At 42.7% G+C, this 12,771-nt stretch overlaps 1 protein-coding gene across 1 annotated transcript; it reads right to left on the bottom strand.

The window, feature by feature from the left end:
- Positions 1-262: 262 nt before the first annotated feature.
- On the bottom strand, positions 263-6,508 carry LOC147930400 (uncharacterized). Its single transcript, XM_087476850.1, has 4 exons — positions 5,534-6,508; positions 2,722-2,964; positions 983-2,308; positions 263-859 (listed from the first exon to the last, which is right to left on the bottom strand). Exons 1-4 carry the CDS (start codon positions 6,506-6,508, stop codon positions 263-265), a joined length of 3,141 nt encoding a protein of 1,046 aa, XP_087332976.1.
- Between the last annotated feature and the right edge of the window lie 6,263 nt (positions 6,509-12,771).

The following is a 12,771-nucleotide window of genomic DNA, read 5'->3' as shown; positions in this document are numbered from 1 at the left end:
GTTCCTCATACTGCAACTTGGACTACAGCCCACTTGTCATTATTGATTAGACACTCGTACGGATGCCTGTATGGACAGACTTGATCTCATGTCCTATCTCCCTTGATCAATACTCCCCCTCAAGTTTAGCCGAGAGATATGGCTAAACTTGGAGTGCTGTGATACATTACCTCGTTAAAAACTTCAATATAGAAAACCTCTTGGAACAAAACTATATTGAGGGAAAAAGAGTGTAATGACCACGGCTTAGAGAACTTTGAGATCAAGGGTGTGTCAAGTACACAAGTCCAAGTTTGTTTTGGATATGAGGACAAACCTGACTACTTGCGGCCTTGGTAAAGATGTCTGCAAGTTGATCTTTACTTGGTGTGAAATATGGAAGAGTGACACCTTCTTCAATCTTCTCTCGAACTTTATGACAGTCCAATTCGATGTGTTTGGTTCTTTCATGAAACACTGAGTTGGTTGCAATGTGGATAGCTGCTTGATTGTCACATTGCATAGGAATATGTGAAGTTGTTTTGACGCCTAGATCTTCAAGTAATGCCTTGAGCCATGTAAGCTCAGTTGTGAGCTTCCTCATTGCTCGATATTCTGATTCTGCACTTGACATAGACACAACCTTTTTCTTCTTTGACTTCCATGTAACTAAATTTCCTCCTATGAATGTGCAGTATCCCGTTATAGACCTCTTATATGTCTTATCACCACCCCAATCAGCATCGCAATATCCCACAAGGTCGGTGTTAGAGTTCTTTCCCATCCAAATGCCTTTTCCGGGGCTTCCTTTAAGATAGTGAAGAATCCTTTCCAATATGCTCCAGTGATATGTTGTAGGAGCTTTCATATACTGACTTACCTGATTCACAGCATAACAAATATCAGGTCTAGTAAGAGTCAAATATATTAGTTTACCTACAAGTCGACGATAGCGAGAAGGATTTTCGTATGGTGGATCCTTTCTCTCCCTCTATCGTTCAACTTGGTAACCATCTGGAAGTGGTGTATCCACTGATTTTGCTCCTAGCTTCCCTGTTTCACACAGTAAATCAACAGTGTAGTTCCGTTGAGACAGAAATAAACCCTCCTGAGATCGGCAAACTTCAATCTCAAGAAAGTACTTGAGTTCTCCAAGGTCTTTTATATCAAAAACCGAATTTAGATGAGCTTTAACCTCTTTAATACCTTCTTGGTTGTCCCCTGAGATGATTAAATCATCAACATATATAAGGACAACCACTATACCTTTGGTGCTTTTAAGTGTGAACAAAGTGGTGTCAAAGTGAGACCTCTTAAAGCCATGACTTATGAGGGTAGTGCTCAGCTTATGATACCAAGCTCTTGGAGATTGCTTTAACCCATATATAGCTTTTCTTAGACGCAACACCTTCCCAGGAGTGACCGTATCTTCAAGTCCAGGTGGTGGAGTCATATACACTTCTTCTTTTAATTCCCCTTGAAAGAAGACGTTTTTGACATCCATTTGCCACATTTCCCAAGAAAGATTAGTAGTAAGTGAGAGGACTACCCTTACTGTGTGAAGTTTTGCTACAGGCGCAAACGTTTCCTTGTAGTCTTCTCCATAGGTTTGTGTAAAGCCACGCGCCACAAGTCGAGCTTTATAGCGTTCAATATCTCCATTACTCAAGTATTTGATTGTGAATACCCATTTTGAGCTTACTGCTTTCTTTCCAGGTGGAAGATCAGACTCGTCCCATGTATGATTACATTTCATGGCTCCTACTTCATCATCAACAACATTCAACCATACTTTGCTCTCCTTGGCTTCTTCATATGTCTTTGGTATATCAAGTTCATCTATCTTACCAAGAAACACTTGATGATCAGCTGGTAGTAAGGCCAGAGAGCACACGGCTTGATTGTTGTAGTATAATCGCTTGTCTTTCCAGGTTGACAGATACTTGATCCGGGTACTTCTCCTTATTGGTGGTGTTGTCGGATCATGATGTGATGACGTCGGCTCCAAGAGTTCCAGAGTTATTTCTTCAGTTTGAGCTCTGTTTTGGACTCTGTTTTGAGTTTCAGTTTGTTCAGTTTCTTCAGGTTGAACTTGAGCTATGTTTTCTTCCTGTATCACATCGGTCTCCCCCTCCGACGCCGGAACCATAACCTCAGTCGGAGCTGTTGGTAGGGATGGAGTTATTGTGTCACCAGTTGACTCAGGTGTAGTATCCTGGGACACGATTTGCTGTTGATGTGGTGAGATGCCAAGATGATCGAGTAAGAACCTGAGGCTTGTGGATTGATCAGTAGGATTTGCAAGGTCCTTTAGATCATCCCAATTTCTCTTCTCAAAGTATCATTGTTCTTCCATAAACTTGACATCCCGAGACACAAATATGCGATTACTGGTAGGATCAAAGCACTTGTATCATTTTTGTGTGATTGAGTAGCCAAGGAACACGCATCGTGTGCTTTTAGCCAAGGACTTGGCCTTATTGAACCTTGTACGGACGACCGTACGGACACGACTCGGCCTCTTGGTGATTCATGATCAATACTCCCCCTCAAGCTTAGTCTAATGAAATGACTAAGCTTGGAACACATGATGCACCACCTCATTAAAAACCTTAACATAGAAAACCTCATGGGACAAAACTATGTTAAGGGAAAAAGAGTGTGATTTCCATGTGTTAGAGGAGTCGATCATGGGCGAGTAAGGTCTACAAGCCCAAGTTTGCCATGAATATGTTTGCAAACCTTCGGACATGCAGCCTTAGTGAATATGTCTGCCAGTTGATCCTTACTTGGAGTGTAGCATGGTAGTGTTACACCTTCTTCAATCTTCTCTCGAACCTTGTGGCATTCTACTTCAATGTGCTTAGTTCTCTCGTGGAAAACCGGGTTGGTGGCGATATGAATGGCAGCTTCGTTGTCACAATACATGATAATTGGCTTCTTTGACTCAATGCCAAGGTCTTTGAGGAGACCCTTAAGCCATGTCTATAATGACCCTCACCAAGGGATAAATTTCAAATTGAAATCTCAAGGCCAAAGGACAAGGAAAGGAAGCCAGCAAGGAGATCAGAAGAATTTCTGAAGGAATGTCCGAGAAAAATTGGACGGATCGAAAGATGGCTGATGTGCCGAGTCGTCCGAGACGCACCGAGACGTGCCGAGACGCACCGAAGAGCACCCAGACGTATTGTAGAGTACCGAAAGTGCCGAGATGAGCCGTGACACGAACCGTCAACGAATCGTGGTACCACCGACCGAGCCGACAGGATTCCGCAAATTAAGGAGATTTTGTCTCTTAATTGGCCAATCAAATTGCAAGGAAGAAGAAGTGGTTAATAATTGACCATGGAGACAAATTGAAGAAGTGGTCATTATTTTGCCAAGAAGACAAAAGGAGGAATGGTGATTTAAGTGGCCAAGTATTGCAAATCTACACCAAATATTTTTCAAGAGAAGAAGTGGTGTATAACTCGGCCAAGTATTGCAATTCTACACCAAATATTTTCAAGATGAGAAGTGGTGTACAAATCGGCCAAGTATTGCAAGTCTATACCAAGTATTTGTCAAGAGGAGAAGTAGTGTATAAATCGGCCAAGTATTGCAATCTTCACCAAGTGTTTTCAAGAGAAGGAAGAGGACACTTTTGAGACAAGTCTTGTGCATTTCCACCAAGCACAATCTTGTTACATCTAAGTGAACACTCGCTCAACATGCATTGGCGAGTGCCACCGCCCACAACCTTCTATATAAACTCGCCCAAGCCTTCTTATTTCTCACACCATCAAAGAGAAAGAAAAAGAAGAGGAAAGAGAGAAAGAGCGAGAGAAGGAGAAGAAGGAGAAGAAGGGAGAAGAAGAGAAGAGAAGCAAGCCAAGACTATCGACCATCAAGACTTTGCATCGAGATAGGAAATCGATTGCAACCAAGGGAGATCCAAGGTGCCGCTAAGTGAAGAACGTCCCCGATCCGATCGCCGGTTATCTGTGAGTTCAGGCGCATTTTACCAAACTAGATGGATCCCAGTGACCTCCATCAAGTAAACGGTTTTGCTTGGAGTTTTAGTTGCATTCTTTACTTGATTTATCTTTGTGATCTTTCTTGTTAATATGCATGTGGTGTGAGGTTACTCTCACGCTAGAATCGAAATGATCTAGTGGTAGAGATGGTAACTTGGTGAAGAAGTTTCACTGGCTGCTAGTTCGAAATGTTCTAGTGGCAGAGGTGGTAACTTTCTAAGGAGGATACTTGAAAAAAATTATGAGCTTAAAAACCATAAAACCTCAAGTATCAAATTGATGAAGTCTTAATGCGTTTTAGTCCGCGAGAAATTCCGGCTAGCGTAGTAAGATGTAGGTATGGCTGTCCTCAGACTAGATCTGTACAGCATGCAGCTGCGACGTGTAACCCACGTTCGTGAGTTGTAGGGTCTGGGACGAAGAGCTCGGAGGTTACTGGGCTCGCTACCCTAAGGTGATATCCGTGTGCATGCCTTTGTGGTTGCAAACGGGGGATTACAGAGTTGACGAGGAGATGAAGCATACCGGGCCCATAAGATAAAAACTTGTTAAAAACTCTTTAGCTTTTGTTCAATTTTATTGCACGTAGTTGTAGTTGATTGATTGCTTACCTAATTTTATTGCTTAGCCCACAAACTTCTGCATTGCTATCTCTAATTGATTGTGTGATTGTTGCTTGCTTGATTGATTGTTTCATTGCTTGCTTGCTTGCTTGTTGTTTTGGGGATTTGGGGATTGGGTAGTTATTTTCTGCAGGAGCCATGTAACTCACTATGTAATATTAGATAACTTATGATAAAATTTGTCATGCAGGTAACCCTAGAGAGAAGTAGAGGACGTGGTAAACGCTAGGAAACCCGGAGTAGTTTTTGTGTCTATTTGTAAAACAAAGTATGTTATTTTGTTAGCGACTTTTGGCTCTAAGCCTTGAACTCTTGGGCCATTTGGTTCCATTTTGTAATAAACCTTTTTAATTATTTAATACATTCGGATTTCCATTCGTACGGGGCATAGCTGATGAAAGACTTTGTCCGAGTCGGCTCAACGACTGGGATATCTCAAGGGTTGCAAAGCCTAACAGATGTCCCATGCAGAAAAGGAAGCTCTGCCGGCGGACTGGCTAAGGGTCCTGATGTGTTCTCGAACCTCGGCCGGACTGTTGGTGGATGTTTCCAAGTAGTGCATCGGACTGGTCTGTGGCCGTCCGGCCATAGCACGGTTCGGGGGCGTTACAATGTCAGCTCATTAGTTAGCTTCCTCATGACTCTATATTGGACTTTAGCACTAGAACATGACACCACCTTTTGTTTCTTGGACTTCCATGTGACTAGATTGCCTCCGATGAACGTACAATACCCTATGGTAGATCGTCTATCCAGCGTATCACTAGCATAGTCCGCATCACAATATCCTACGATCTCGGTATTTGCATTCTTTCGCATCCAAATGCCTTGGCCCGGGCTCCCCTTGAGATAGCTTAAGATGTGTTCCACCATACTCCAATGGTACTTGGTTGGCGCTTTCATAAATTGACTCACCTGATTCACAGCATAACACAAGTCAGGTCGTGTAATGGTGAGGTAGATCAACTTACCTACCAAACGCCGATATCTTGTCACATCTTCATATGGTGCATGCAACGGATCAAGTGGAGCATCTTTATCCTGGTTCTGCTTGTGCTCCCCCTTTCGCTTGGCCTGGTAGCCTTCTTCAAGCGGTGTCGGTGCCGGTTTCACACCAAGTTTATCTGTCTCACTTAAAAGATCAAGAGCATACTTTCGTTGGGAGAGAAATAGACCCTCCAAAGAGCAATACATTTCAATACCAAAAAAGTATTTGAGTTCGCCAAGGTCTTTAATATCAAAAGTAGAGTGGAGAAAAGCTTTGGTGTTTTGTATACCGTCCTTGTCATCACCGGAGATAATAATATCATCGACATAGATAAGGACGACCATAATTCCACTAGAGGTGCGATGTGTGAAGAGAGTGTGGTCAGCTACCGATCGCTTGAAGTCATGGGATTTAACCGTGGAGCTGAGCTTGTGATACCAGGCTCTAGGAGACTGCTTGAAACCATAGATAGCCTTGCGAAGCCTAAGAACCTTTCCCGGAGCTACCGTGTTTTCGAGACCAGGTGGGGGATACATGTAGACTTCTTCTCTAAGCTCCCCCTGAAGAAAGGCGTTCTTAACGTCCATTTTCCAAAGATCCCAAGACAGGTTCGTGGCCAGTAAGAGAACCATGCGAACAGTGTGGAGTTTAGCGACCGGAGCAAAGGTATCCGTGTAATCAGCACCGTATGTTTGACTGAACCCACGAGCTACAAGGCAATCTTTGTGACGCTCGATGTCGCCATTGCTCTGGAATTTGATAGTAAATACCCATTTGGAACTTACTGCCTTCTTTCCTTTTGGCAGGTCGGCCTCGTCCCAAGTATGGTTCCAAACCATCGCGCCCGTCTCATCGGCCACTGCATCTATCCACACTTGATGTTCTTTTGCCTCATCGTACATTTGGGGAATGAAATGGTTATCCACTTTCCCAAGAAAAGCCGCATGATCTGGCGGTAGTAGGGCAAGCGAACACACAACCTATATAGGATGAGCGACAGCTTGATTGTTGTAATACACTCGTTTGACTGTCTTAAGGCGTTCGCTTCTCCTAGGCTGGATTGTCTTAAGGCGCTCACTTCTCCTAGGCTGGACTGATTGGGATATAGGAGCATCAAGTATCACACCATCATCGTTATCGTCTCCATTGTCATTATCAAGAGCCACTGGCTCCGTTTGTACGTCTTCGGTACTAGTTGGCACGCTCTCTGTGAGATCTTCTGTGGGATCACTAACATCAGGTGTTGTTCCCCTAGGTGACGATGATGTCAAAATATTTTGATGATTGGCCTCACTTGGTTCCAGTTGAGAAGATTGTGTAGTAATTCCAAGATGATCAAGGAGATGACGTAAGTTGGCTGCACGATCCGAGTTGAAGTGAGATAAGTCCTTCAAGCTTTCCCAATCCTTCTTTTGGTAGTACCCAAGGCCTTCTATAAATTTTACATCCCGAGATATAAGTATACGGCCGTTGGTCGGATCATAACACTTGTACCCCTTTTGGCTTTTTGAGTATCCGAGAAACATACATTTGATGCTCTTGGCGTCAAGTTTACTTCTTTGTTCACTTGGTATCAAGACAAAACAAACACAACCGAAGACCCGTAAGTGATCCAATGAAGGTTTAGTTTTGTTTAATACCTCATAAGGTGACACATCTTGTAGGACTTTTGTTGGTGTTCTATTGATCAAGTAACACGCCATCATCAAAGCATCTCCCCAAAACCTCTTGGTGACATTTGTGTGGAACATCATTGACCGGGCAACTTCCATAAGGTGTCGGTTCTTCCTTTCTGCCACTCCATTTTGTTGAGGCGTATAGGGGCAGCTTGTTTGTTGTAGTATGCCGTGTTTTGCTAAGTGTTCTTTACGTTTGTGACTTGTGTATTCTCCTCCATTATCCAATCTTAGTACCTTAATTTTAGCATTGAAATGATTAGTAACATAATTCTGAAAATTAACAAAGGCATCATAAACTCTATCTTTAGAAGGTAACAAGGTTAACCAAGTGTACTTAGATTTATCATCAATGAAGGTCACAAAATACTTGTTATTATCTCTAGATAGGCAGGGAGATGTCCAAACATCATAATGTATTAGATCAAAGCAATGCTCATATATGGTAGTAGATTTAGGAAAAACAGACTTGCAATGTTTTCCAAGAATACAAGACTCATAACTTGAGTTATCAAAAGAAACACTAGGCAACATTAGTTCAAAAGCACGAGAGTGAGGGTGGCCTAGTCTAGCATGCCATACATCACTTGAAATACTACTAAGGTTTGACATAAGCGAAAAAGCATTAGAAGAACTTGATGAAGTGTTCTCTAGGACATAGAGATCTCCTCTAGCATCCCCTTCTCCAAGAATCTTTCCAGTCTCAATATCCTGAAAATGTACACTATTAGGTCCAAATATAGTATAACAATTCAGATCAGTAGTAGCTCTCTTAACCGATAACAGATTAGATGTAAATGTAGGCATAAAGAAAGCTTTGGAATTCTTATCAAATAGTTTCAAGTCTCCTACTCCTTTAACAGGGATACGATCACCATTGGCAATAATTACATTTCCCACAGCCGGTTTTATGTTGTTTATAAGACTAGGGTTACTTATCATATGGTGAGAAGCTCCCGAGTCTACAACAAGAGACATACTAGGTTTAAAGGCCAAGAAAGTGATACCAGAGTCCTTGAGTGCAGTGATGGATCTGATGAGAGCCGCTAGGTCTGATTTCCTCACAAGATCCCCATAGGAAGCTGACATAGCTGTAGCGCCTCCTTGGTTTGCTGCACCGGTACCCTGACCACTTGGTCCATCTTGCGAGAGATTAGCCTTGAACTTGGCAGGCTTGAGATGGGGATGAAGAATCCAACATTTGTCCTTGTTGTGGCCCCTCTTCTTGCAATGGTCGCATATCACCACCTTTTTGTCCTCATGCTTGTAGACACCCTTGTTAGCCATGGCCAGTTCCTCCTTGCCACTAAATAGGCCAAGTGAACCTTGTTCCTTTTGAACTTTTGAACACACATCATCAAGAGTAGGTAACTTGTCGCCTCTAAGGATGTGTTTGATGAGATCATTAACCGCCGGATTCAGAGTGAGGAGGAGACCAAAGATCTTATCTTGCTCTTTTCTCTCATTTAGGATAGCCGGATCGATTGTGCTTGGTCGGAGCATCTCAAGTTCGGCCCAAAGTGACCTGAACTTTCCAAAGTGCTTCGTGAACTCCAAGTCTTCTTGGTGGAGACCGTTAATTGCCTTCTTGACTTCAAACACTCGAGTCAAGTTGGTCATGTTCCCATAGACATTCGCAAGCGTCTCCCAAAGTTCCTTGGCCGTCTCGCAGTATGAGTAGGCTTTAAGGATTGGTGCTTCCAGCGAGTTTTGGAGAATGGCAAGCACGGTCTAATCTTCTTGGAACCACTTGATTTCCTTCTCGAGATCAGCCTCCTTGTCTTCTTCCTTTCCATCCTTACCGTATTCTTTGATAGCTTTCTTGGGGAGTTGGTCTGTTTCAACATGGATCCATAAACCCCGGCCACTAAGAGCGGTCTTTGTGGTTCTTTTCCACAACAAGTAATTTGCTCCTTTGAGCACCACTGGAGTAACAACTGGTTTGTTGTTGTTATCCATAATAAACGTTTTGAGAAACATAGTAACGAGAGTCGAGGTGGGAGTATGAGAGTATAGGCGAGAGTATGAGAGTATAAGAGTAGCAAAGAAGAAGAAGAGTGAGTTTAGAGAATCAAAGATCAATAAACTTGCTCTGATACCATGTTAGTTTAAGCGGAAGTGAAGAAAGAAATGTGAGATTGAGAGTAGTGAAATGAGTGAAGAACAAAGAGAATAATGGTAGAATAGAATTCCATTAGTGTAAGTATTAATATGTCGGCTACAACCTTTAAATAGGAGAATAAAAACTAGGGCTACACACATTTTAGTCGACAACTAGGTGATAGGGACATAAAGAGAGAGAGAGGGGTGATCCCAACGGTGATAGTGACCGGTCATGGTCTCCTAGGACGAAGCCAACCCGTGACTATGCTCCCTCCTTAGCTTCTAACGGCTATAATGAGATTTCTAGATTCTTCTTATGGGCCTTAGAAGACCAGGCCTCTACTCCCTTCCATATGTCTTGGTAGGACTCAGCCTTATCGAACCTTGTACGGACAACCGTACAGACACGATTCGGCCTCTTGGTGATTCATGATCAATACTCCCCCTCAAGCTTAGTCTAATGAAATGACTAAGCTTGGAACACATGAAGCACCACCTCATTAAAAACCTTAACATAAAAAACCTCATGGGACAAAACTATGTTAAGGGAAAAAGAGTGTGATGTCCATGTGTTAGAGGAGTCGATCATGGGCGAGTAAGGTCTACAAGCCCAAGTTTGCCATGAATATGTTCGCAAACCTTCGGACATGCAGCCTTAGTGAATATGTCTGCCAGTTGATCCTTACTTGGAGGGTAGCATGGTAGTGTTACACCTTCTTCAATCTTCTCTCGAACCTTGTGGCAGTCTACTTCAATGTGCTTAGTTCTCTCGTGAAAAACCGGGTTGGTGGCGATATGAATGGCAGCTTCAGTTTCACAATGCATGATAATTGGCTTCTTTGACTCAATGTCAAGGTCTTTGAGGAGACCCTTAAGCCATGTCAGCTCATTAGTTAGCTTCCTCATGGCTCTATATTCGGCTTCAGCACTAGAACATGACACCACCTTTTGTTTCTTGGACTTCCATGTGACTAGATTGCCTCCAATGAACGTACAATACCCTGTGGTAGATCGTCTATCCAGCGTATCACCAGCATAGTCTGCATCACAATATCCTATGTTGGTGGCCGCTGTAGGATGAAGGTAGAGCTGCTTCTTTGGGGTTTTGGAGGTGTTTCAGGTTATACATGGAGGGGAGAGCTGAACCAAAAACAGAGAGAGGGGAAGAAGAAAAGCTAGATCTATTATGTATTTTCTTCTTCAGGTTTCTTTCAAGTTGCTCTCTAAACTTGTATATGAAACACTAGTGTAAATCTTGGTTCATTGATAGTGGATGTTTGTGGGAGAAGGTTCCCACACGGGATGTATCCTATGCATGAAGGGAACTCGTTAAATCTCTGTGTTATGTTTATGTTATGCATATTGATATGTGAAGTAGAAGAGGATTATGGGCAGAGTCGCGGTATGCGGTTCACTACAGAGGTGAATCAGGGTCTGCGATTCTCAACAAATCCGTGCGAGATTTGCCACCTGGGCCCAAAGCAGACAATATCATACTAATAGGGGAGTTGGCTTGGGCTTGGAAAGCCCAACAATTGGTATCAGAGCTTAGGTCGAAAAGTGGACCTAAGGGAGTCGGTGTGGGCTCTGTGTGGGAGGATCTCTCAAAAAGATGACATGATTAAGGGTGCTTCAAGAATACTTCAGGAATAAAAAGGGGTACCGGAGACTAGGTACCTTGGTTTCGCTGAAGGGGAGGCCAAAGTATCATGGTACATAGTTTGAGGGGAGGTTTGTTGAGATACAAAAAAATGTCTCATATCTGAAGATTAGAAAATAAGTTTCTGATATATAAGCCAAGACCAACTCTAATTAGTATGAGGCCTTTTGGGAAGGAGCCAAATAAGAAATATGTGCGGGCTTTGCTGCCTGGGGCCAAAGCGGATAATATCATACTAATAGGGGAGTTGGCTTGGGCTTGGAAAGCCTAACAAGTCTCTTCTCCACTCTTCGATGAGGTAGCTTGTCCTTGTTCATCCTTTGAGTGGGTGAGATTTTCTCTCGGATCTCTGTTGTTGTTGAGGTTACTTGGCTTGTTGAGGTTACTCGGCCTTAGGTGAGGATGAAGGAACCAGCATTTGTCTTTAGTGTGACTTTTTCTCTTGCAATGTTCACACCCTCCTTTTGGTCTTCGATCCTCTGGCTTGAAAATTCCCTTGTTGGCCGTGACTAACGCTCCTTTACCACTGAATAGACCAAGTGAACCCTGCTCTTTCTGGATCTGTGCACACACGTCATCAAGACTAGGGAGTTTGTCAGACCTTAGGATGTGTTTGATGAGGTCATTGAAGGTAGGATTGAGTGTGAGCAGCAGAGCAAAGACTTTGTCTTATTCTCTTTGCTCGTTGAGCACAGCTGGATCCATGGTGTTTGGCCTAAGCATTTCAAACTCGGCCCACAGAGATCTGAACTTACCGAAATGTTTGTTAAACTCCATATCCTTTTGAGTCAGGTCGTTGATAGACTTCTTAACTTCAAAGACACGAGTCAGGTTGGAGATGTTGCCAAAGACGTTCTTGAGAGTCTCCCATAGTTCACCAGCCGTCTCACAGTATGAGTAAACTTCAAGAATTGGAGCTTCAAGAGAGTTTTGGAGAATGGAGAGGACGGTTTGGTCTTCTTGGAACCATTTGGCTTCTTCTTCGAGTTTAGCCTCCTCTTCATCTTCTTTGATGATTTCTTTCTCCTCGTTCTTGGTGGCTTTCTTTGGAGCTTTTCCACCTTCAATATGGCTCCAGAGTCTGCGGCCACGTAATGCAGTTTTGGTGGTTCTTGACCAAAAGAGATAGTTCCCTCCTTTGAGAACCGTAGGTAGCACAAAAGGTTTCGAGTTTTCCATGGTTGTATGCTATAGACCGTTGGATAAACCTTTTAATCGGGAATAAACTGTAAACGAAAGACTAGAGAAGAACAAGAGAGAATGTTTCAGTTTGAGAATAAAGAGAATAAAGAGAGAAGACAAGAGAATAGAAGATTCATATTGTCAAGAACAACAACCTTGCTCTGATACTATGTTAGAATTGCGGAATATAAGAGAATTACTTAATAGAGAAGATAGGCCTCTGGGGGAATCTACCTCTTCTAGATTCTTCCTCTTATCAATCTCGATTCCCTTAAGGCCTCTGTTCCTCATACTGCAACTTGGACTACATCCCACTTGTCATTATTTGTTCCTCATACTGCAACTTGGACTACATCCCACTTGTCATTATTGATCAGACACTCGTACGGACGCCTGTACGGACAGACTTGATCTCATGTCTTATCTCCCTTGATCAATACTACACACAGGTTAATTATTGACATTCATTTTACAACAAGTTTTTTTTTTTTTTTTGTCAAACTTTACAACAAGTTTTATAATAAGTAAAATTTTTATTTTTTAT

This window comes from Camelina sativa, chromosome 12 (assembly GCF_030686135.1).
Source record: "Camelina sativa cultivar CO46 ecotype springtype chromosome 12, ASM3068613v1".
Lineage (NCBI taxonomy): Eukaryota > Viridiplantae > Streptophyta > Magnoliopsida > Brassicales > Brassicaceae > Camelina > Camelina sativa.
Note: the sequence above shows the minus strand (reverse complement) of the source record. Positions and strands in the feature narration are given on the sequence as shown.

Bases quoted from the DNA above. Each gene is read 5' to 3' on its own strand.
- LOC147930400 (XM_087476850.1), bottom strand. From the start codon at position 6,508: ATGTACGATGAGGCAAAAGAACATCAAGTGTGGATAGATGCAGTGGCC. The intron at 2,309-2,721 runs GTTTGCAAACAT...TACTTTGAGAAG, and splicing joins CTAAGGCTGCATGTCCGAAG to AGAAATTGGGATGATCTAAA. The intron at 860-982 runs GTTGAACGATAG...GCTGTGAATCAG, and splicing joins CACTTCCAGATGGTTACCAA to GTAAGTCAGTATATGAAAGC.